The sequence below is a fragment of the Microcebus murinus genome, chromosome X (genome assembly GCF_040939455.1).
Source record: "Microcebus murinus isolate Inina chromosome X, M.murinus_Inina_mat1.0, whole genome shotgun sequence".
In the NCBI taxonomy this organism is placed as follows: Eukaryota; Metazoa; Chordata; class Mammalia; order Primates; family Cheirogaleidae; genus Microcebus; species Microcebus murinus.
The window spans coordinates 104469454-104494246 of NC_134136.1; the positions used below are offsets into that span (position 1 = coordinate 104469454).

Genomic DNA, 24793 nt, shown 5'->3' on the forward strand with positions numbered 1-24793 from the left:
TAATCTGAAAACAAACACCAATTCAATAAAGCTCATTTAAAATTTTTATTTGTGTTGGGGAAACCCACAGTCTTTAACTATGGGTGGGAAAGATGTTTCTCCTACTACTTACATTCTGTTAATGCTGCACTCTCAAAGAGTATCATTAATCTATAGTCTATACAACTGTACTTTTCTAAGCATGTTTAGAGTCACAGAGCTGATCTTGACTGAGGGAGAGGTGTTTCTCCAAGAGCTTTCCTATGATTATAGACTGTTGGAGAAAAGAGTTAGTCGAAGAAGATGGTGCATGACCTGCTGTGCTACCCTGGAGTATTATAGAATATGTGGTGACATTTTAAAACTACATGTTTATGTTTTCTTAAATTATAAAAGGAATATTTTATATTGTATAAATTTTGGAAAATAAAGATACATAAAAAACAATGAAGAGGTAACTGAGATATGTCAAAAAGTACTTTAAAGCTTCAACCTTGGAATCCTAAGAGCCTCCCTCCTACTTCAAATGACAAAGTCAAGAAGCATATCTTTTGACTAAATAATGGTAGAAAAAAATACTAATTAATGTTTCAGCATTGCAATTTTGAAATGATTTGATGTTCTGCTCATGAGAAACTAGTTATATTTACTAACTTTATTTACTCTTAATATTTGCTGTAACTATAGCATGGCCATGGCAAATTTAAAATATCAGGTTGTTCGGACCAATGAGTATTTTCATCAACCCAGATGGTGTTTCATTCAGAATGCACATCCCATCAGCAACACTTGCCATTAAACTTTCAACATGGGGAGAAGTTAATATGTTATGAAGCATCATCTAGCTATGAACAAATGGCTTTATTCTTTTTTTTATCTTGGGCTATGTGAAAGTTTCCAGGGTTTCCTAGAAAAGATTTAGAAGTAATTGCTACATTTTACTTATGCAGATAAGATATACCAAAGGGCATTCCCCATGAGGGTCAAGTATTGGGAAAAAGCAAACTTATTAATATAAGTTGCTTATAGTAATAAGCAAACTTATTACTATAACTACAGATAGAATGCTAATAATGTGAGTGATTCCATAAATATGTTGGGGAAAGAATTCATCTTTATGCATGTAGTGCATAAAGTGGTCATTTTCCTAAAGACAAGAAGACTCAGTTATTGTAATTTACTTCCACAACTTCCCACTTAGTTGCTGATATTAAAATATAAATAAAAAATCACAGATTAATAAATAGTGTTGGGCACAAAAATAGACCTCAGAAAATCATATGTTAATACTTTTAGTTTAAGAAAGCAGTAAAAATATTCTCAAGTGATAACCTATATTACAGTCTCAGATGCTCCTTTATAATCTCTTTTATTGAAGACATTGTGAGAGTTATAAACCTTCTAGATTGATGCCTTATAATCCTTACATAAGGCAGTTGTGATTAAAAACCAAGTGGAAAAACTTCCGAATAGCTCACAGGAGAATAACCAGTCTGTCTTAGTATTTTGTATGTGTCTGTGTGTGTTTTAATGAGATACTGCTTTAGTATACATACCAGGAGCGAGGATAAAGTCATAGAAAGTGAGATTGGGAACCCCAAAAGGAAGGAAAGAATTTTGAGGATTGTCAGAACTTCTCAAGAAATTGCTCATTTAGAGACAATAAAAATACTTTTAAGTGTGAAAAAAAATAAGTCTACTGAACCTCAAGTTCTATGATCAGGATCTGAAACTTCAGAATAGCAAGGTTAGTTTCAAGTGGTTTTAAAGACATCAGTATTAGAATGGACTGAGAAAGGAATATATGTTGCAAAGAGAAATAATGAGTCCTTCTCAAGAATGAAAATAACTGAAAGAAATAGCTCTGGCTATAGACTAGAAATGAAAATAACAGTGAATTTTTTTAAGTACCGAAAATATCTATAAATGTTACTAACTGCTGAAACTCTTCCTGATTAACTCAGCACAGAAAATTCCCTCCCATTTTGAAATTCAATTGCTCAAACTGCTTCCATGGCAGTTCAAACTGCTATCATGTCTCCTATCAAATGTGGACAAAAAACCAAGCTTCATGGTATATTTTAGGCTCAGAACCTGTCAGAAGCATTTTACTGAGCCACTATAGAGAGGAGACAAGCAGAGCAAACCACTGTCTGGAACACCAGCAGTTACACTGAATACTGTTAATATAATGGTGACAAACAAAAGTCTTTCTAGACAAAAAGGAGAAAACACAAACAGTGAGTTCGCTGCATGTTCATCTGTTTTACATATTAGTAATAAACATGTCTGAGTTATCATTATGTCCTGCATTAGCCATGTTTTATAAGCTTATAAAGCTTCCTAAAGAGTATTTCATTAACCTTGAAAGCCATTAAACCTAATGATTATGATTTATATATTTAAAAACATGAGAAAAACAAACTTTGTACATATCTGAGTTATCTCTTAAGACCTTGAGTGTTAAGAAACTTGAGAGAAGGTGCCTAATTAAAATGCACAGAGTGTAGCAAAATCCAATTTGAATTAGATCTTTAATTTTAGCCCATCCCGTCCATGTAAAAAACAATAAAACAAAACACTTTTTTTTTGTTTTTTGAGACAGAGTCTTGCTCTGTTGCCTGGGCTAGAGTGCCATGGCATCAGCTTGGCTCAGCAACCTCAAACTCCTAGACTCAAGCGATCCTACTGCCTCAGCCTCCCAAGTAGCTGGGACTACAAGCATGTGCCACCTTGCCTGGCTAATTTTTTCTATATATTTTTAGTTGTACAGCTAATTTCTATTTTTTTTTTTAGTAGAGACAGGGTCTTGCTCTTGCTCAGGCTGGTCTCAAACTCCTGAGCTCAAATGATCTGCCTGCCTCAGCCTCGCAGAGTGCTAGGATTACAGGCGTGAGTCACCATGCCCAGCCTCAAAACACTCTTTTTAAGTCACAAGGTGATATATGTGTTTTAGAACAGATACTATTTACTATATTATCCCTAAATAAACGAAAGTCTAAGTAAGTGCCTGATAGTTTTCCTCTAATTAAAGCTAAGGCCTTTCTTAAAAGGAATCTCGTTCCTAATTTCATACTTTCCTTCTCAAAGGAGCTACTGATTTTCTGTTTCTGCATTTTATATATTGGTACTGTGGGAAACTATTAGGGGATTAGGAAGAGATACATGTGGGGTTTTTTCTACATCGCTAAGTGGATCAAATTAGTCTAGGGCCATAATTTTATCCTGACACACTACAACCTGCCAGGCAAGGTCGAAAAAGTAGATTGTAGAGGTACTAGTAGATACAAACTAAGCTGGGTATCTAGTGTATTCTAAAATGCAATATCTTCTGGAAGACATAAACTTGATAAACTGGAAGTGTATTTCTCTCAATAAATAGACCAGTAGAGAACAGTCCCAGACTGGTTAGGCGATTCTATTCCCTTAAGTCATACAGGGATCCATGTTCCTTATATCTTGTTGCTTCGACCATTTTGTCTTCATATATGGTAGAAGCCAGTTCACTGACACATCTGCTTTCCAGTCTTCAGGAAAGAGAAACATAAAGTCCAGTCCCAGGTGTGAGGCTTTGTCATAAAGGAAATATCCAGGAAATTGTACACATCACTTCTTCATACATCTCATTGGTCTGATCAATGACATGGCCACATCTAGCTGTAAGAGAAGCTAAGAAATATAGTCTGTAACTGGGTAGCCAGGTATTCAACTAAAACTCTATGGGCTATATTACCAAAAGGAAGAAGGGACTAATAGACACTGGGAGGCATTTGGATAGACTCTGCCTCAATTAGTTATTAGCCAGGGTTGGGAGATGACAAAATAGGCTCAAAAAAGGTAAAGGACAGGGTCTGTTGAAGAGCATCACAACCTATACATAACAGTGGTCCCTTACATTGAATAAGCTGTTGGAGGCATTTCAATACCCTTCATTATCATTAATGTCCCTTTTTTTCTTTCCCATTTCCTGTTCCTTTTCATATTCTTATTTGTCTCTGTTTTTTCTTTCTTTCTTGTTTCAACTGCTTATGATACTAAAGTCTGAAGAATTTACTGAATGCTGAGCAAAGATAAATGCTTTCTCTATGCATTTTAAAATATACTTGGAGGCTGAAAATGTAATAATTTGCTTAAAAAATGTGAGATTCTCGAAGGATGAGAATGCACCATAAGAGTTAAAAGAATCAAGGAAGGATTTGGTACAGTGACTATGCAATTAAAAGAGCAAAAATAAAGGAGATGTCTTCTCAAGATGCAATCACAAAAATTTGAGGATGGCAAGGCCTCTGCAATAAAAGCCTAAAAATGTCTGCATTACAAAAAAAATGTCCACTTTGTGGATGGCTTGAAATAATCTTAGAAATGAGTAAAATTATAAGCAGTTCTGATGTCTTTGTCAAAAAGCGCAAATCACAAGGCACTTCTTCGAATCCACTCTTCAACTCAAGGGCAAAAATGACCCTACTTCCTGTGTTTCATTATCATCAAGAGTTTCTAAGTAACCCTTTTGAGCAAATCTGCCTCCTGGCAGTTACCAATTTCCACTGTGCAATCATCATTTTCCCACATCTGTTATCTAATACCCATCTTCTCAACACTCAGGTACAACATCACAACTTCCCAGGAATGAGGTCATCAGGTGGCATTGGCTGTTAGTTAACAAAAGTTTGATGTGTCCCCCTTTTCAGCCTGGTGTACACTGATTGTTCCAGATTCCATGAATTTTTGTTTCATGCAGATAGAGAGCAGCCATCAAGAGCTAAAATTTGAGTCCTTATAAGAATCTTTGAAGCAGTCAAACATAATGTAGTAATAATATCCCCATTTTTCATGCCCTTTTCCTTCAAGAGCATAAGATTTCCTTTCCATTCTGGAAGAGCTCTGCCAATGCCTCTCTGCATTTCATTAGTGTGGGAAATGTCCCTGACAACTTATTCAAAGTTCAACATGCAGCCCCCTGGTCCCTAAAAGACATAACTTGGCCTAGCTTGATGCATATACTACAAGTCATCACTTTACAGAAGTTAGTCCTGTAATAATAATGATAGTAATAATTGCAAACAATTAGTGAGCAGTCACTCACCATAGGTACTATGTATATTAACTCACTTAACTTCAAGTTATTTGTGGTTATTTAAATCATCTATCTATTGATCAGCCAAATGAGTTGTTTTGTTCTTAAAAGCAACAGAGACATGTACTAAGGCAGTATAAACTCCATTTTCATAAATAAATCTGACATTGCAGCTGAATTATAGTTAGCAAATGTAAAAGTACATACCTTGTTTTGGTCTTGTGATTTTATTCCCTTGGAATTTGAGCAGATATTGTTATATATTGCAGCAATAACATCCTCAACTATGATTCTAATATAACCTATCCCTTCTACTACCTTTCTTTCTTTTAGAGATCTTAGATAAATCTCTGATTCCAAAAGACTATCTGTGGTTTGATATTGGCAACTATTACCTGCCATGGGTCCTAATACTTATTTGGGTAAAATGTCTTCAGGAAGTTTAGAGGGAACTTTCTGTGTGTGTGTGTGTGTGTGTGTGTGTGTGTGTGTGTGTGTGTGTGTGTGTGTGTCTGTCTGTCTGTCTGTGTGAGAGAGAGGGAGAAGAGAGAAAGAGACAGAGATTCTTCTGGTTTTTTTTCCCTGAAAGATGAGCCATTCAGTGTAACTAATGACAAAAGATAAATATGTTTTGTAAACCACTTTGCTTTATCTAAAATGGGAAGTCTTTGGCAAAACATTTATCTTTACCATGACCGTAGAGTAATTTTAATATACATGATTAATGGTGCAAATGAAATTAAAATCCCCCTACTATTCAACGTCTTATTTAAGAACAAAATCCTCACTATTTCCTAATTGCAACGAGTAAGATCTCTGGCTGCTGATGCTTTTTAATTAGGGGAAATTTTTCGTTTTAATTAAAAAAAAAAGAGGCTTTTTATTTTTCAATAAGTTAGAGAGTGTCCTCTAGTGGAGAGAGACTCTGAGCTCAGCGTTTTAGAAATGGCTAAATGGTACTAAATTAAAAGAAGTTTGCACTAAATAACAAACATCAGTACTTAGCCAATTAGAATCCATTGGTTGAAGGAAAAATGTATCATTTTTCCTCTAAGACCCCTCCCTCACATTGTGGCCTAGTTGAAAGCCTGCAGTGTGACAAGCTTTGTTCTCATTTTAGATAGCAAATGATTTTTTATGATCAATTTTAGAGTGCTTCCTTCTGAACCTGGTAAGATTGAGCTGACGGTGCACCTTTCTGCCAAAAAGGTGGCAGAAGCATTTAGTGCAATTTACTGTAGCTTTTACAGATATCAACTTGAGGCAGGAAGAATACCATTATCTTCAGGACTCCAGCCCTGGCTGACTGATATATTTGATGTGTGCAGATCCCTGGGCCGTGGCTTAAATTTGTCTGTTATTATTTGAAGGAAAACAAAGAGACAAAATTGAAAGGAGAATTAATGTCTCTCTCTCTTCTCTGTAACTTTTGGAATTCTAAAGTTAGTTTCCTGTATGTCTGGTTAAGTGTAGTAAGTAGTATTAGTGCTATCACTTGTGCATCAGAGATGAGAAGTAGAGGAGTTTTTCAATATCTAAATGGTAGAGGCTGAGGAAGAGCTGTGGTGCTCGACTCTCTGAATCACACGCTAGGATAGCCTTATCAGAAATTGCATGTTACAGCAAATTAGAGACCCAAAGAAAAGATGGACAGTTGCTCTTGATAACAAGTTAAATAGCTTGGTCGTAACCAGAGTAAAGATAAAATTTTATTGCTGACTGTTGTATTTGAAAGAAGAAAGAGGGATAAGAGTATTCATAAAATCCTTCAGTAATACAACAAATGTCAGAATCATATTATGTGTGTATTTAGCATTGCTTCTTTTAATGGCAGTGATAAGCAATGAGGAAAGCGTCGTACTCTCATTGACAGACAATTTTTGGAAACCTGTACAGGCATGACTTTCACACAGATAGAACAATGAACACACGTTAAAGAAATTTTACTCATATGATATGAAGGAACCAAGCAGACGTTATGACCGGTTCAAAGGAAAAGTCAAAACAACAGACTTATATGGAGTAAAGAAATGTTCAGATGAATTGTAAACGGAGAAAAAAAATTTTTCCCTAGGTTAGAGGGGGGATAGGAGAGGTGATTCAATTAAATCTCTTTCAGAAAAGAATTTACACACTTATCAGTCTCCTGCACTTTACAGAATCAAAAAATAGCTTAAAGCCAGTAAAAGAGCAAGAATCCAATAACTCAGAACGAACCAGTGTGCCATAGACCATTGAGTAGTTTTCCACTGGAACACAATTTTTTTTCCTTTTTTTTTTTTTTTTTGCAAAGAAAATATGTTTTTGTAGCTTGGATTGGGTCATTAGGTGTACATCCTACTTCTTATCTACACCAACTACCTCTCTACCTGCCACTGCCTTTATTGAGAACCCTCTTTCTCTTTCCTCTTTCCCAGCCCCCCAGTCCTTGCTTCCTGCTTATGGGCCTTACCCCCTAATGTTTTTCAGTTTTGTTGCTTTTCTGAGCCCTGGTTCCACTCTAAACAAATTCCAAGGTGAAAACAAATTGTTCCAGATAGTTAACTGCAACCACTTGCATGAAAATCACCTGAGGGTGCCTGTTAAAAATTCAAATTCCTGGAATACCCCAGACTTGCCAAATCAAAATCTGGTGAAAAGTGGAGGTAGGTTTTTTGACAATAAGTTTGGAACTCACTGGCTTAAGTAAGATAAGAAAATGTGACATCTGAAGCTACATGCCTCTGAGTTGCATGACTTTGTAGAATATATGGGACTATAAAATAAAAACAGGTATGAAAGTTAATGGAAATTTGCGGGAAACAAAAGTTAATAGTAAGGCCCGGCGCGGTGGCTCACGCCTGTAATCCTAGCACTCTGGGAGGCCGAGGCGGGCGGATTGCTCGAGGTCAGGAGTTCGAGACCAGCCTGAGCAAGAGCGAGACCCCGTCTCTACTACAAATAGAAAGAAATTAATTGGCCAACTAATATATATAGAAAAAACTAGCTGGGCATGGTGGCGAATGCCTGTAGTCCCAGGTACTCGGGAGGCTGAGGCAGGAGGATTGCCTGAGCCCAGGAGGTTGAGGTTGCTGTGAGCTAGGCTGACGCCAGGGCACTCACTCTAGCCTGGGCAACAAAGCGAGACTCTGTCTCAAAAAAAAAAAAAAAAAAAAGAAAAGAAAGTTAATAGTAGCATTAGTGATTACAATAATAATAGCCTTCCCTAGAGTTTCATTACAATCTGGCTATCATTATTTTCAAGTTGAATATCTGGAATGTCAATCTATTAATGCCCATTCTAGACACTATGTTAAGTGTTTTGTCTATTGTTTTTCCTTTTTAATTGAAAACATACCCAGACACATATTAGATAACAAATATAATAAGGAAAAAATCCACATTCTGTTTTAATTTTCTTTGTATTGTTTTCAATTCTACCAAAATATCATTACCGAAAGCTCAGCACTTGTCCCCAAGGCCACATCAGAAGAACGAGGACAAGTGGTTTGAGAAGGAAAGAGAAGTTTAATAATTTGTTGGCAAATGAGAAAGTTGGCAGACTCCCCTCTTAAAGTACCAACTCCTGCCTGTGAGCAGGAATACAGAGCTTTTAAAGGAGAGGTTTTCACTTTCACGCTATTGCTGTTCACCTATAGTTAATGGTTCTAATTCATCCCATCTTTGGTTAAGACAATCTCCTGACCTCCACCCAAACAATTCCCTTGATCCATCTCCTGTAGTACAAAAAACAAACAAAGGACACTTTCCTGCCTCTCCCAACCACAGTCCTGAGGCAGGGATGCAGGTTTTAATTCCAAAAAGGAGTGAGGGAGGTTTTAGAGTGACAAAAACATTTTTACCTAAAAACCTCCTCTTCCCCATTCCCCCTGTTACAGTATTACCATTATATATTCAAATCTTTCAATCTTAAAAGTTCTTGTTATTTCTAGACTCCAATTCTAAGAAATTATTTTCCTCCACAGATTTATAAAATATATAACTTCTCCCAAATAGTATATTTGTTTTATAATAATTTTAACTCTAATAAATCCCACATTTATTTTGTTATGTCATATGAAACTAATAATTTTTGTTTCCAGATCATAATTAAATTCTGATAACACATTGCCTGGAGTTAAATCCGGTCCCATTTCTGAGCACTACAACTGATTTCAAAGAGCTATATCTCTGCCTGGAGGACAAACATGGTGCTGTTTTTATCATTGTTTTTAAACACATTTTTCTCTTTATTTGAACCAACAACATACTGTCTAGTCTTATCATCATTATACTTCTTTAGGATAGTTGTTGACAATATCCATCTGCTTAAATTTCTAAATAAATATAGAATTGTTGAGTTCTACATCTTATTGGACTTTTGTTAACAATAACACTACATCTAAAATATAACTTGAGGCCAGGCACTGTGGCTCACGCCTGTAATCCTAGCAATCTGGGAGGCTTGAGGCAGGTGGATTGCTCAAGGTCAGGAGTTCGAAACAGCCTAAGCAAGAGCAAGACTCCATCTCTACTAAAAAAAGAAAGAAAGAAAGAAATTGGCCAACTAAAAATATATATATAGAAAAAATTAGCCTAGCCGGGTATGGTGGTGCATGCCTATAGTCCCAGTTACTTGGGAGGCTGAGGCAGGAGGATCGCTTGAGCCCAGGAGTTTGAGGTTGCTGTGAGCTAGGCTGATGCCACAGCACTCTAGCTCAGGCAACAGAATGAGACTCTGTCTCTAAATAAATAAATAAATAAAATATAACTTGAAAATGGACTTGTTTGTTTATAGCAAGGCAAATTGTGTAGATTGTGTAAATAGGATGCCTATTTTCTAATTAGTAACTGTGGAAATCATGTATGATATTGATTTTTAGGTATCATAGTCCATAACTAACTACAGGATTTTCTTCTTGAGGCTGGTGAAACCATAGTGAAAATTGGTGTCTCTTAGAGAGTAAGATTAAAGAAAAAATGACTCCAAATCACATTAACTATAGCTAAAATAAAAGTACATTAAATTGCTACAAATTATATAGTTTGTTTTTTAACCCTTTGCACTCGGATGTCGAGTGTGGATAATGTCGAGTGGATGATGAGAAAAAAGCAAGTGAGTGCAAAGGGTTAAAAACCTCCGATTTGCCAGACTTACAAACTTACCCCATTAAAGCAACTTTTTTCTTCTCAATTGTCTTTGTCAAGTATTTATTATTGCAACATCGCAGTATGCTGAGGTAGATCTTCCTACAATTTCATATTAGGCACATAGTGTCTTACTTTAAAATTTCATAAGCAAACTTTTAATAATTTTAGAATTTATGCCCTTTAGAACAGCATTCTGTCTTGGTTTTGTTTAGCATATTCTGGCTCTTTTGAATTTCCTAGGGGTATATGTTCTGTACCTGAAGTTCTATCCAAATATATTGAAAGAGTAGAGAGCCCCTTCTTTAAACATTACCACATAGACTCCACTTGTTCTACAGTGTGGTTAGTCTTATTTTTGACATGAATATTTCTTGAAAAGGCAGCCAATCTTTTGGAAGAGGTGCTATTTGGGCTGAAACTTAACTGATGAGGAGTGTACTAGGTGGAAATGAGAATCTAAAGCAAAGAATATAGTGATAAGAAGCATGAGAATATTAAATGAATCACGAATGGGAAACTCCTAAAATTCAAATGCTAAAAGACTGCTCCCTAATTGCCACATCCTACATCCTCAGCCCAAGGTACAAACATAGTCCCTCAGCCCAAAGTACAAACATAGTTGCACCATTTGTATTTTCCTAGTTATCGTCATTATTCATTCTCCCATCCTAGTACTAATCAGCCCAACCCTGCTTAGCTTCATGAGATCAGGTGAGATCGGGTGCGTTCAGGGTGATACGGCCATAGGTTCATTATTTGTTCTTATTTGCCCTTATTGAGTGAACGTGCATCTGCTTTCCCTAAACCCCACCCTGCCCCATGAATTTCTATCAACCCCTGATTCTTATTTGGGAGGAAGGGATATAAGTCCTTCGTTCCTGCTTTCAAACACGAGATCATACACTCTTGGTCTCCAGTGTTGCAACTCTCTGACACACGTGTGATTAATTATCATTTCCCAGATGAAAAGTATTGGTGGACCAGCTTTTCTCTAAAACACTTAAGCCTTTGGGTAGAGTCTCAGGTGGAAGCTTGATTTCACCTGGCTTGCTTTCAGGATTGACTCCACGGGGCTCCTAGTGTCTTGCACGCTAGCAGAGCTATGCATAAGAAAGGGAGTGGTGCCTTTTGCTCAGCCTCACAAATTGGAGCAATTAAGAGAAACCACTGAAAAATCTCTTCACAGAACAAAGCACTGCTCATATTGACTTTCTGTCCTGCCTATATTGGGAAGCAGCAGGCAGCTCCCCAATCTCTCTCTACCCCTCTCTCTTTCTCTGTGTGAGACACACACACAGTGATACGTGTAAATTATAAAAGTAAAATATATATATATATTCTTTCTTAACAGGCTTCCTATTTAATCTCTGCTTTAAGAGGCTCCCTTAGACTACATTGATAAAAAAGCTAAAAAAGTATAATGATCTGTAGTCATTGCTACCACCTGTTCTCTATCCTTTTAAGAAATTTTGTGGAGGGCTGGGCGCAGTGGCTCACGCCTGTAATGCTAGCATTCTGGGAGGCTGAGGATTGCTTGAGGTCAGAAGTTCCAAACCAGCCTGAGCAAGAGCGAGACCCCGTCTCTGCTATAAATAGAAAGAAATTAATTGGCCAACTAATATATATAGAAAAAAATTAGCCGGGCATGGTGGCACATGCCTGTAGTCCCAGCCACTCTGGAGGCTAAGGCAGTAGGATTGCTTGAGCCCAGGAGTTTGAGGTTGCTGTGAGCTAGGCTGATGCCAAGGCACTCACTCTAGCCTGGGCAACAAAGCGAGACTTTGTCTCAAAAAAAAAAAATGCAGAAGGATATATCATGCCATCTTAGAAATATTAGAAGAGTAAGACTTATTAAACTATTCTTATAGTTTCTATTCTATAGTTTCTATAGAACAATTCTTATACAATGAACATAATTAAGAGAATAAGATTAATTTTATCCAATAAAAAATTTCTTGTGGAACTTATAGAATTGAGTTTACAGATATCCATGTCTGGGCTGAGAAAGAGTGCATCTAAATGCATTCTGATTTTCTCTGCATTTATATTGTAGAATCATTCATAACCACAATTTTGAGAGACATTTACTATTAACTCGTAGCTTAGCTCTGAAGCTTCCAGTCCTTGGAAACCTTTTTCCTTGTGCCTTAAAGTCATAGGATTCTCAGGGCCCTCTAGTAATATTTTCAAGACTTTATGGCTACAGCTAATTTTTGAGAAAGTTTATTTACTTCAGATGCCAGCAAAGGTGTTGCTAGGCCTAGTTTTCAGCCCTTACGTGGTGCCCATCCCTGAGAATTTCCTTCTCCTAATCCAAGCTGGAGCAGACCTTTACAGGATCCCATCTCACCCCCCAATTTCTGACTCTACTTGGAGGTAGCAAGATCTTTCATATGTACTGGAATATTTCAGTTCTCTAATGCTTGCTGAGGCTTTGGTAAGCCAGGTGTGTGTAAAATGGCATAAACAGTCCTGAAATAAACCTTACCTTCTATAGGCATTAAATTCACTTCTACCTTTTAGTGAGGGACTTCAGCTTACCTTATTAATTGATCAATCTGTATTCACCATTCTAGAATGTTCTCCCCTAAGTAGCATATTGAAAGAATCTAATCTCCATAGTAGGAGCATTGATTTTACCTGTAATGAAAACCCCAAGTATTTATTATCATAAAATTTTCATTTTGTTTTAATGTGCTTTTCTACTTGAGTATGTGTTAGTTTCTTTAATTAAAATATTCCTTATGAAGTAAAAATATTTAATTACATTTTCTTGAGATCTCGGACTTTTAGTTCCTTCTCTTCTCCAGCCAAAGCTTGTGCTCCTTTTCTATTTTTCACTTTTAAGACTGAGAAACACCTTCTTCCTGCCCTGTAAAATCTTATAATTATCAGCATTATCTCCCCCCTGATATCATGCTTTGAGAAGGGCATATTACCTCTGTGGTGTCCTTCCCAATCATCCATAACCTCAATCTAATCATGAGAAAACATCAGGTAAACCTAATTGGAAGAACACTCTGTAAAATAACTGACCAGTCCTCTTCAAAATTTTATAAGTAACTCTAATTCCATTAAACAAGCCATGCTGTCAAAATCATACATTCTATAAATTGGACAAAGACTGAAAATACCTCAAAAATTATTCTTTTAGGAAAACGTTTCATTAAATCAGCAAAGTGATCAAAATGTTACCTGCCAGTAACATTTTGCCTAAAATAAGTGTGTGCAAACAGTTTTATAACACATTTCCATCACTTCTCTCTACAGGTGACTCAGCTAATCTAACCTGCAGAGCTTTCTTTGGATACAGCGGAGATGTCAGCCCTTTAATTTACTGGATGAAAGGAGAGAAGTTTATTGAAGATCTTGATGAAAATCGAGTTTGGGAAAGTGACATTAGGTAAAATAATTTTTTGCTTTTAATTTATATAGTCAAGATTAATGTTTGCTCTGTTAGCAAATAGAAAGTGAGCTAAAATAAAAGCGTTTATTTTGCTTTACTATTATCAGAATAAAAATACTACGCTATTTAATAGCAAAGAAGCAAAACACTGTTAAGAGACTGGCTATGAAATTGCAAAACATGAATGCCATTTGCAAAGAATTTAAGAGAAATAAAAAGGAGTGTTTTATTAAGGAATATACTGAGTGTGAGAGCAAAATACCAGAACATATAGAAAATGTGTTAATGTACCTTTTGTTTATAAGAGCTTTTTTTTTAATTGTTGAGAGAAAGCATAAACAAGCTGCTCAACCAAACACAACCTCTGTCATTTTCTTTAATAAGTTTTTACATATTTGAGCCACCAAGTAGAATATAAAGCACTGATGAGAGTGACAAAGGATATATAAAATATTTTTATCACCTTTCTTAGTCTGACTTTAAGGTCTAAATATTTATTGAATGGGAATGACACCAAGAAAATAAACATTTAAAGATACTATTTTGAAGGCATAATGTTTAAGCCTCTTTTAAAAATGTATTTACTTATTTATTCATTTAATTTTGAGTATCAAGGTATTCACTGCTGACTAAAATTATGCTTGGGCAAAGATACTTAATTTTAATCATAATGTAAATAAGCAACTTAGTTAAATTAACTAAGTTATAACCAAATCAAAATGATGGTCATTTCTAGATATCCTCCCATCTAAAGGTTTCATCTTCGGAGTATATATGAGCATTTTAATCATGATTCCCCTATTTAAATGTCAAAACTTTTAAAACTTTATCAAAAGTTTAAGAGAAAATTTTTTCAATAGAAAATAAAAACATATAAAACTGCTACATAAAGTTATTTCTATTGGAATCTTCTTTCTGGCAACAAATACACAAGAATATTGCACTCCACAGTGCTCCAATTGGATTCTGGAAGGCCCAACTGGGCAATTCTCCAATATATATTAATACTAAAATAGTACTCTGCTATTTTCCATATTTAAAACTTCACTCTTATCTTTTACCCATATTCTTTGAAATGCTAAAATTAAAGAAAGACCTCCTAACTTTTACCCTCTCTGGTTTAGTGTGTGCTCAAGGAAGGTTCTAGAAAGGTATTTTTCTTTAATTCTGCATTAGGAAATGTTGTACAGAGATGAGTTACCATTTAGGTGGGAGGGTGGAAGTATAAATGTTGAGGGCAGGGAAAGGAAGCCCTAGTTTGGATAAGTTTTCTGTTTGCTCTAAGAAATTGCTAAATTCCTTGACAGCAAGGTTAGTGAATGTTTAGCATTAATTATAAATGACATAAACACTTTACCAGAACTTTTGGTCTACAGCTGTACAATTCCATATTTCTTTACAAATAAGCACTTTGTTTGTATCATTAACAAAAGTCAGGCTAGAGGTTTCAACTGAAGTGTCAAAATAGCTCAGAAATTTTCTTTTCTTTCTTTTTTTTTAAAAAATAACTTTATATGTAAGTAGGCCTCCAGCCCAAGGCATTAGAATTTCTTATCTCACCTTTAAATGATATTTCTTCTTAAAGGGAAAGCAATTTGTAAACTTATTCTTCAAGGTCTCCCTCACCTCTTTATTATGACAGTGTGATTGTCCTGCTAAGAGAGATAATTAACTGCAACTTCATTAGCATCTACAAAGACAAGCTTCCTCATTAGAAGTGAAGAAGAAAAGGACATGATATAATTTAATTAACAAAGCATCAATCCATAGCCAAATTTGAAGCACAGATTCTGTAGGTATAATATTTTCACATCAGATTCAGATTCAGATTCATCTACATTTTTTTTCTTTTTCATGTATGTGTATGTTTGTGTGTATGTGTGTGTGCGTTTTGTTTTTTTGCTTTATATTTTAGAATTCTTAAGGAGCATCTTGGGGAACAGGAAGTTTCCATCTCATTAATTGTGGACTCTGTGGAAGAAGGTGACTTGGGAAATTACTCCTGTTATGTTGAAAATGGAAATGGACGTAGACATGCCAGTGTTCTCCTTCATAAACGGGGTGAGTGTAACCTTCTAAGCTTGAGTGCTCAACTGAACGTACAGTGGGAGGGAAATCATTGGGAACCAAGAAACAAATTAAATTTTGTTTTTCTACACAAAGTTATCCTAAATAAAATAATTGCATTAGCATTAGGGCCATCAAGGCAGACAGCACAGTGGATGGGTGACTAGCTCAGGCTTTAGAGTCAAATTTGGATTCCTTGCTGTGCTTTAATACCAACTGTAAAACCTTGGACAAGATATTGAACTTCCTTAGGCTTCAGTTTCTTGATATATAGAATGGGGAACATAATAGTATCAACTCTTCAGTGTGTTGTAATGATAAATGAAGGTAATAAATGGGAAAGGCTTGACACAGAGCCTATACCCAGAAAATATTTAGTTAAATGCTATATATTATTATTAGAAATGGGTATTAGGTTCTTTAAAATAAATGGTTTTAAGTCAAAGATTGTGTTCCTTGTAGGAAGGCTGGTCCTTTAGTGAAAGAACTATGTCTGATGAATTCCCTATCCCAATATTTCTTGACCTTTTTTTTCTGAATTGGATAAATTTTACATGTGCAATGTCCTCCCATGATTAATAATAATTCATTATAGGAGAGATAGGTTGTGGTCAAGTACAGTGCCTACTGCAATAACTCTGACTCCACAGCAGCCCCATCACCTTATGTGTGGGATTAAAATATAGGTAAATGCATATTGAATGATTTGAAATAAGAGACTCTTGTAAAATGTGAGCCATGCCTTTTAGTTAGTAAAATTTTTCATGTATATTATAAGAGAAAAATATATTTTTTTTCTACATTATGCTAAGTGAAAACTTTCTAGTCTTTGGAACAAGTACACTTGATGTTCCCTTACTCAGCACATTTACAATTTTAATTTCAAAGCACATGTTTAATCCTAGACTCTTTGAAGTTTGAAAAGAAAGGGAACATTGAAGACTGTTCCCCTTACTTGATTGGGCAATAGATTCGCTTTGAATAATGTTACTGAAAGCTATTAAGACAGACACCACTGTTGTCAAGGTGACTACAATATTAAAATAGTCTACTTTTTTGGGATGTGAGTCAAGGAGAAAGGTAAGCAGTAGCTAGAAATATAATTGTTTCCTTCTATAGTTTAATGTATAGTCAATCAATGAAGGGATTTGAGCAGAATTATCATGCATATACAAGGACAGAAATAGCTTCTCAGGGTTAGAAGCAACTTAAATGTTATGTAATTGAACTAGTTATCCTTCAGTAATATTAATATCTTCCCAGGTGGTCTATCAGTTTATATTAGATCAAAATCCCTCTTAAGGAAGATGAATCTACCCTTGAAAAAAATCTGTTAGAAAGTATCCCTATTTTACAGTCTGCCTACCCATTGGCCCTAGTTCTACATTTTTAATTACTCTTCCCCAAGACAACCCTTCAAATGTTTGACGATAGTCGCCATGACCCTGCTGTACCTTTACTTTGCCAGATTCAACCTCTTTAGCTCCCTTTATTCATTCTTCATTTGTAAGAATGAAATCTTTTCACCATTCTGGTCACTCTCTTGAATATGGTCTAATTAAAGAGTTTGAATTATTGCTCAAGAATGGAAGTACAAGAGAGAAGATATAGAGCACATTTAAAAATCTGTTGGATTGAACAACATATATTTCTCTTTGGGGCAAGGTAGGGTGTGACAGTCTCGCAATCATAAGGAGAGAGGAAGGAAAATGAATTGTATTTAAGGATACAGCTATTAAAGCTCTGTTTTTGCAGGGAGGCACACAGCCAAGTAAGGTCAAACACACCCCAGGCTATTTTTAGCATGTGTGCCTTAAGGTTAAGTTGCCCAAAGCTACAAAAGCTTCCAGTTCTAGAAAAATAAATGATTGAGAAATGAAGGACATTATTTGAAAAAGCTTTTACAGTAATATCTGACTCCTTAAACATGAAAAAGAAAATTGTGGCCAATGTTGGAGTGCTCTTCAATACTTAAGTCTATCACAGTGTTTTTCAAATATCTATTTATGTCAATAGCATTTTGTTCTTAGAAAATAAAAGCATTAAGAAGCCAAAAAGAGTGCTTTTAGGTCATATGCTCCAGAAGTCCCTCTCAAAGTGAATGTGTGTCTTCCTTTTAAGGGAGCTGCAACAAGTGAGTCACCAATTCACAAAGACATCAGTGAATGCACTTTCCTGCTCTTGAGGGGCTCTTAATTATGTGGAATGATCTATCTTCCCCATCTTGGGGATAAAGAAAGGACTTTGGTCAACATATGATATAACTGCAACTTCACCAGCCCTTCAGGGTTCAGAAGAGCAGGACACAGCATATGTGAGCCAATAGGTTTGGATCTTTGATCGTAGGGTCCCTGAAAAAGTCAAATTTCTGTCATGCTAGCAATTATGTAATTTTCAGATGAGTTGTTAATATTACCCAGAAGACTAAGACTCAGATAAGGAACTGGAGAAGCTGTCACTGTTAATCATATTTTTCTGCCATTGACTCATAAATTCCTTAACTTATAGGCTTTCAAAGTCTCCCTTTTGAAAATCTCCCTAGAGTGACATGTTAAAACATTTGAATACAGATCTTGTACACCACAAACTATCATTTCTTCTGACAGGCAAACTTTCTAGGACATACCTTTGCCAAAGTTATCTAAGCATTTTTTCCTCCACTGTTACCTCATGTTCAGTATTATTGACATAATAAAATAATTTCACAGCCCTCCAATGGGTGGCATGGATTCTTTGAAACATCACTCTCATATATCAAATGAGTTTTCCTTAATGCCAAAGGGATAGTATAATAAATAATTCAGCTCTGTTTGAGCTAGGCTACATTGTGGATCAGCCTTTTATCTTTATTTAAAAAATCGCAATTGTGTGAAATCCTGTTGAAAATCTTTAAAGAAATTTGACCACAGAAATATCTTGCTTGAGAATATTCAAAGTTATCAGTTCCTGCAGCTGGAGAAGGAATTTGGATAGTTAGAATCTTGTCAGACATACAATATAGATATATTTCACTTGCTATACAGAACATTAGACTATGCAATGAGAGGGAGATGAAGAATGGAGGGACAAAATCCCTGGGCCATACCAATCTATGACTGTCCTTCCTGCTCCTTACTCCTCACTCTCACAAGCAGCTTCTTTTTAGTCCTCTTTGTCAGTCCCTGGCCTGGCATGCTTGAGAGTTAGATCCTGGCTTCAAAAAGAACCAAAGTAAAGGGTTGACAAATGAGTTACTGGGTTATTTCTTGTTTTTGCTATTATTACCCATACTTGATTGAATTCTCTGTCTGAGTCTTTCAATCTTTTACCCATATGCATTTGCTTGGGTTTCTAATTACTACTGCCTGCCTCAACAGGTATTAAACACTGACCTTCAGTTTTCTTCCAAAACTCTGACCTTTCCTATTCTTTCCACTATTTATTAATGCATTTTCCATTTCTCTGACACACACAGTACTTCAGATGGATACCCAGAAGCACTTTGCTCTGGCCTCAGGCTTAGCTACTCTTGCACTCATCAGACAGACCTAAATTCCTTCTTCACTCTCTGTATCTTTTGTCCATCCTGTCACTCACAGTGGCTCAGTGTGGACATGTTTACTATCTGAAGCAAAGCACTTTCATGGCTAAGGGCATACATAGATTTAAGAATGAGGCTGACTATGTTCAAGACTTAACTTTGTTCTTGCTAGCTGTGCTATCTTGGGCAAATTACCTACTGTAAGCCTCAAATTTCTCTTCTATAAAATGGGAATAATATAGTAAGACCTATCACATAGAGCAGCTGTGAAGATTAAATGAACTCATGTCTGTCAATATTATCATTGTGTCTGACACATACTTCGTACCCAATAAATGTTAACAAGCTATTAGGCTGGCCGTGGTGGCTCACGCCTGTAAACCTAGCACTCTGGGAGGCCCAGGTGGGCGGATCGTTCAAGGTCAGGAGTTCAAGACCAGTCTGAGCAAGAGTGAGACCCCTTCTCTCTACTATAAATAGAAAGAAATTAATTGGCTAACTAAAAATATATAGAAAAAATTAGCCGGGCATGGTGGTGCATGCCTGTAGTCCCAGCTACTCAGGAGGCTGAGGCAGAAGGATCCCTTGAGCCCAGGAGTTTGAGGTTGCTGTGAGGTAGGCTGACGCCACAGCACTCACTCTAGCCTGGGCAACAAAGTGAGACTCTGACTCAAAAAAAAAAACAAGCTATTACAAGATTTTTCTGCTCCAACTATGTATTATTCTGCATAATGAAGGATATAGCAATTGCATGGTCCATTAAAAATTCCCTAAATTTCTAATTTATCTTTCCTTAAAATGGTCAGCTTTAGTTCCCGCAATTTTATTCCATTGATTCTGAATTTGATCTTATGATGGATTTACTTTCATTTGAATGTATTATACTAAAGCACTTTATTTATCCATTCATTTAATGATGATTAAGAACCTACTATGTGCCTGGCATTGTGCTAGCCACTCATAAAATTAAATGAACAGGAAATAAGAACCAATATAATTTGGAATTCCATCATCTACTTTTTTTTTGAGACAGAGTCTCACTTTGTTGCCCAGGCTAGAGTGAGTGCCGTGGCGTCAGCCTAGCTCACAGCAACCTCAATCTCCTGGGCTCAAGCAATCCTACTGCCTCAGCCTCCCGAGTAGCTGGGACTACAGGCATGCACCACCATGCCCGGCTAATTGTGTGTGTGTGTGTGTATATATATATATATATATTTTTTTTTTTTAGTTGGTCAATTAGTTTCTTTCTATTTTTAGTAGAGATGGGGTCTCGCTCAGGCTGGTTTTGAACTCCTGACCTTTAGCAATCTACCTGCCTCGGCCTCCCAGAGTGCTAGGATTATAGGCGTGAGCCACCGTGCCCGGCCTCCGTCATCTACTTTTTAAATTACACTGATATTAAACATTCTTCATGTAGAATTGTGCTTCCTAGTGAATGTTTGACTTTGCAACTGTCACATTAAGGATGTTCATTAGCAATTCTGCTCTGAATGGTTATGTTTACTTGTATCGATTACAGAAATATGGCAATTCATCACAAAATACTTTGGGAACTGGCAAAGAATCTGTCTGAGAGACTTAGCACTAGTTAACAATGATAAACATCTAGGTTTTCTCTGTTCTGCCTAAAACCCATTTTACTTCTTGTGTGCACTCTCTCTCTCTCCCTCCAAAGAATGTAATCGATAGGAATTAGACTTGCTCAATAAACTCCCTAGTCCTCAAAATATCTTTAGTAATGTAATTAAGTGCACATCATTTAGGATGCATTGTTTTAAAGCCAGATGAATTTAGACCCAGTGGACTCCTTAACCCTTCTTGTAATGAATCATCTTTGTAATATGTGTCCCTATTCTAGTTAGTATTTGCCCAGTGCATTTATTTACTAAGAGATACAGTAAGATCATAGAACTGTGTAAACCTCTCTTGGGACTGACCATTTGACAACTTTGACCACTGATTTCAGAATATGTAACAGCCAAACCTGACTTAGATATTAAAAATTCGTACTTCGCTATATGGCAGCATCTCCCTAGAAAGACAATGACTGATTGAAGGCTGAGTTGGTCTCCATAAAAAGAATCACTTTTACTGAGTCTTAGCTTGTGCAGTGCCAAAATATTAAGGAACTTTAGTTATGTTGCTGCAGTATCTCCAAATAGCGTCATCAGGCTTAACAAATTCTCTCCTTGGATAACATTTAACATCTTGCAGTCAAATTTTTTTTCTGTCCTGTAACATTTTTCTTGCTTTTCTGCCCCTCATTTATGTAAGACATCTAAATATCTGGCCACAATGTTGTATTTTTTCTTGGTAACAAATGACAAAACAACCAAACCAAATATACTTAGAGGCTATTATGAATGCCAGTAACATAAATATCCAATATTAATGATTTTGTACCTTTGATGTTCTTGACACGAACATTCCAAAAAGGCTACTGATTGCCAACAAAGTTACAGGCATGAAAATTAACCCTTTGAGCTATTTACTTAGACATACAATATATGATTTAAATGAGATTAACCTCAAGTTATTTTTTGCTTCAACAGTGGAATATCTTTTTAAATACCTGTTGATCCCAGTTTTTGCTGATCAGTTATAGTAAGGAGATATATGGCCTTTTAGGCATTTTGGTGATTCAATTCTCTTTACTGTGAACAAGAATATCCAGTAGCATCTTTATTAGGAAAGGAAAGGACCACTGTTTGCTGATAAGTAGCTTATTTCTTAATTAATAAATAACAATAGGATGAACCTGGGCAAAACCAATGTCGAATGCCAAGAATGATAAATTCTTCAGTTTTTATCATTCCTGTTGATCACTCATGTGGTCCAAAACTCATAAGTATCTAATTATACATGGTCTTTATGACTGGAAGTCCTTTATTTGCTTTATTGAGTCCTACTCTTATTTTACTAACTAAATGTTAAATTCTTGATAAAGTTCTTTATTTTTTTTTTTTTTGAGACAGAGTCTTGCTTTGTTGCCCAGGCTAGAGTGAGTGCCATGGCGTCAGCCTAGCTCACAGCAACCTCAAACTCCTGGGCCCAAGCGATCCTCCTGCCTCATCCTCCCAAGTAGCTGGGACTACAGGCATGCACCACCATGCCTGGCCAATTTTTTCTATATATTTTTAGTTGACCAATTAATTTCTTTCTATTTATAGTAGAGACGGGGTCTTGCTCTTGCTCAGGCTGGTTTCGAACTCCTGACCTCAAGGGATCCGCCCGCCTCGGCCTCCCAGAGAGATAGGATTATAGGCATGAGCCACCACACCCTGCCTTGATAAAGTTCTTTAACTTATACTTCTCTGTATATGCTTCAATGTACCAAACCCAATTAGTAGATGTGATGAATGGGTTGACTGAATGTATTTTGAGTACTCTAAACTTTGTCTACAGCAGGATTTCTCAATCTTGCCACTATTGACATTTTGGACTGGATAATTTTTTGTTGTGGTGGGGGACTACCCTGTGCATTATAGATTGTTTAGGAGCCTCCCTGGCCTCTACCCACTAGATATTATCAGCACCTTCCCCAATTATGACAACCAAAATATCCCCAGACATTGACAAATGTCCCAGGGGCGGGTGTAAAATTACCCCCGGTTGAGAACCACTGCTCTAGAGTATGGCTACCAGAAACTCTATCCCTTCCTGGAAATAGCTTTCAACACCTAAGCTCCTCTAAATAGGGAAATTCAAAATTGAAGGACAGATATTTTCATCTTGAAAACCTTCCAAGATTATACCAAAGTGACTGGAAGGCCAACAAAGGGGTATTTTGTAAACCATAGGAATTGACAAAAGTTAGGTTCCTTGTGTTTCCACTCTTGGAGAGTCAGCTAGAAGCTCCTAGACCAGTGCTTCACAAACTGTACAGCACACATAAATCACCTCGGGAGTTCGTTAAAAAGCAATTTGGATTCATTAGTCTGAGGTGGGACTCAAGATTTGAATTTCAATCAAATTCCTTACTGATGCTGCTGCTAGTGGTCTGTGGACCACAACTGGCATACGAAGGCCCTTGCCTCGACAATAGATCCTTCTAATAAACTTGTTAGCATCTAATAGGTAAATAGCAACTAGCTTTCTTGAGCTCACTGTTTCCATGAGAAAGGAATGGAAGCTGAGTAGAGCCAGTCAGTGGGACTATTTCCAACTAATTGTCTCATTCTTTTTACATGGTCAGTACCTCTGAACCTATTTGAACATCGGTTCATTGCCCTCAGTCTCAGTCTACGCTTAATGAGGTTACTTGTCTCATGTATTCAATGAAATTGTGCTATGTAGAATACTTCTGCTGCTCAGAGAGATGTCTGAGAGGGTACTGTCTTCTAGTATTAAAATAATCAACCTCTTAAATGCAGGGGGCCTTCATTGTTGGACTCATTCCCTACCTAACCCATTTTTAAAAAGAAAATACTAAAAAAAAAAAAAAAAAAAAAAGAAAATACTTTTAGGAATGTCTCAACAACATATATATGGATATATACATATATTTCAGCTTATGCAAATAGGTTGTATATAGTGTTCAGCCTATGCAAATAATAGTTACCAAGAAGGAAGGAGATATATGGTGAAAAGTAAATACTGCTAATTTCCTGTTTTGAATACTTGTTGTATTCAGCTAAATCTTAATTATGTGTATTAATAAAGGATGCACATAGTATGGGAATTAAACTGCCATATATTATTAGTCAATGATATGACTACAAAACAGACCAAAAAAAAAAAAAAGAAGAAGAAGAAGAAGAAAAACCACAATAATGCCAACTGGATAAAAAACATTCCTATGTGTTCAAAAGTTTAACTCATTTTTAACAAGCATCAGTCTAACCTCTAAGAAAGGCTGTAAAATACAGCTAAACCTAAAGTGAGGTCAGAAAAAATCCATTGGAACTCAGATCTTTATATCAGAAAATGACAAACAAATAGTTTTGAAAAAAAATTTAACACATTTGCAGGAAGCCCATGGATATTATCTAGCATATACAGCAACATTCCATGTATGATCAGAGATCACAAACAAGATAGCATATTCATAGCCACTAAACATTCACTCTTCCTTCTCAAAACCACCTTCATATTCTCATTATTTCTAGGACAAAACAGCCTGTTAATGTGTTTCATATCACACTTGAAATCTCACTTCACTGCAGGCTATTTACAGGAGATAATTCATATAATGCTGTTGTATGAAAGAGCAACAAATCATTCTCATCCAACAAATATCTATTGAGTACCAGCTATGGGCAAAGCACTGGGTTAAGTGATCCTAGTAGTTGACCACTGCTACCAGAGGGGTGTCTACCACCCTCCTGAAACATTAAAGCAACATCACTGGAGAGAGGGAGATGGCTGTGCATTTTTTATGGCTGTGAATTCCTGCATTTAGTGGGGAAATGGCACAACTGGGTCATAAAATGCAAGGTATAACTTTTCATAAGTAGTTCCTGTATGTCGAACTTTGACAACCAGGTCAGTAAAGTGAGAAATTAGACATGACACATAAAAAATGCTAACTACTCTCTCAGGTCATATAGTAGGAAAATGTTGATTTCCAATAGATTACCATGGTAACTAGTATTAGATTTTAGTGTTGAGAATTGCA

General features: G+C 36.3%; 1 protein-coding gene across 1 annotated transcript in view; it reads left to right on the forward strand.

The window, feature by feature from the left end:
- The window catches only part of IL1RAPL1 (interleukin 1 receptor accessory protein like 1), a 1316165-nt gene that overhangs the window by 1247728 nt on the left and 43644 nt on the right, over nt 1-24793 (forward strand). The window contains exons 7-8 of the mRNA XM_012756926.2: nt 13454-13586; nt 15505-15650. Of these exons, the coding sequence (XP_012612380.1) occupies nt 13454-13586; nt 15505-15650 (279 nt within the window). The remainder of the gene's footprint in view (nt 1-13453; nt 13587-15504; nt 15651-24793) is intronic.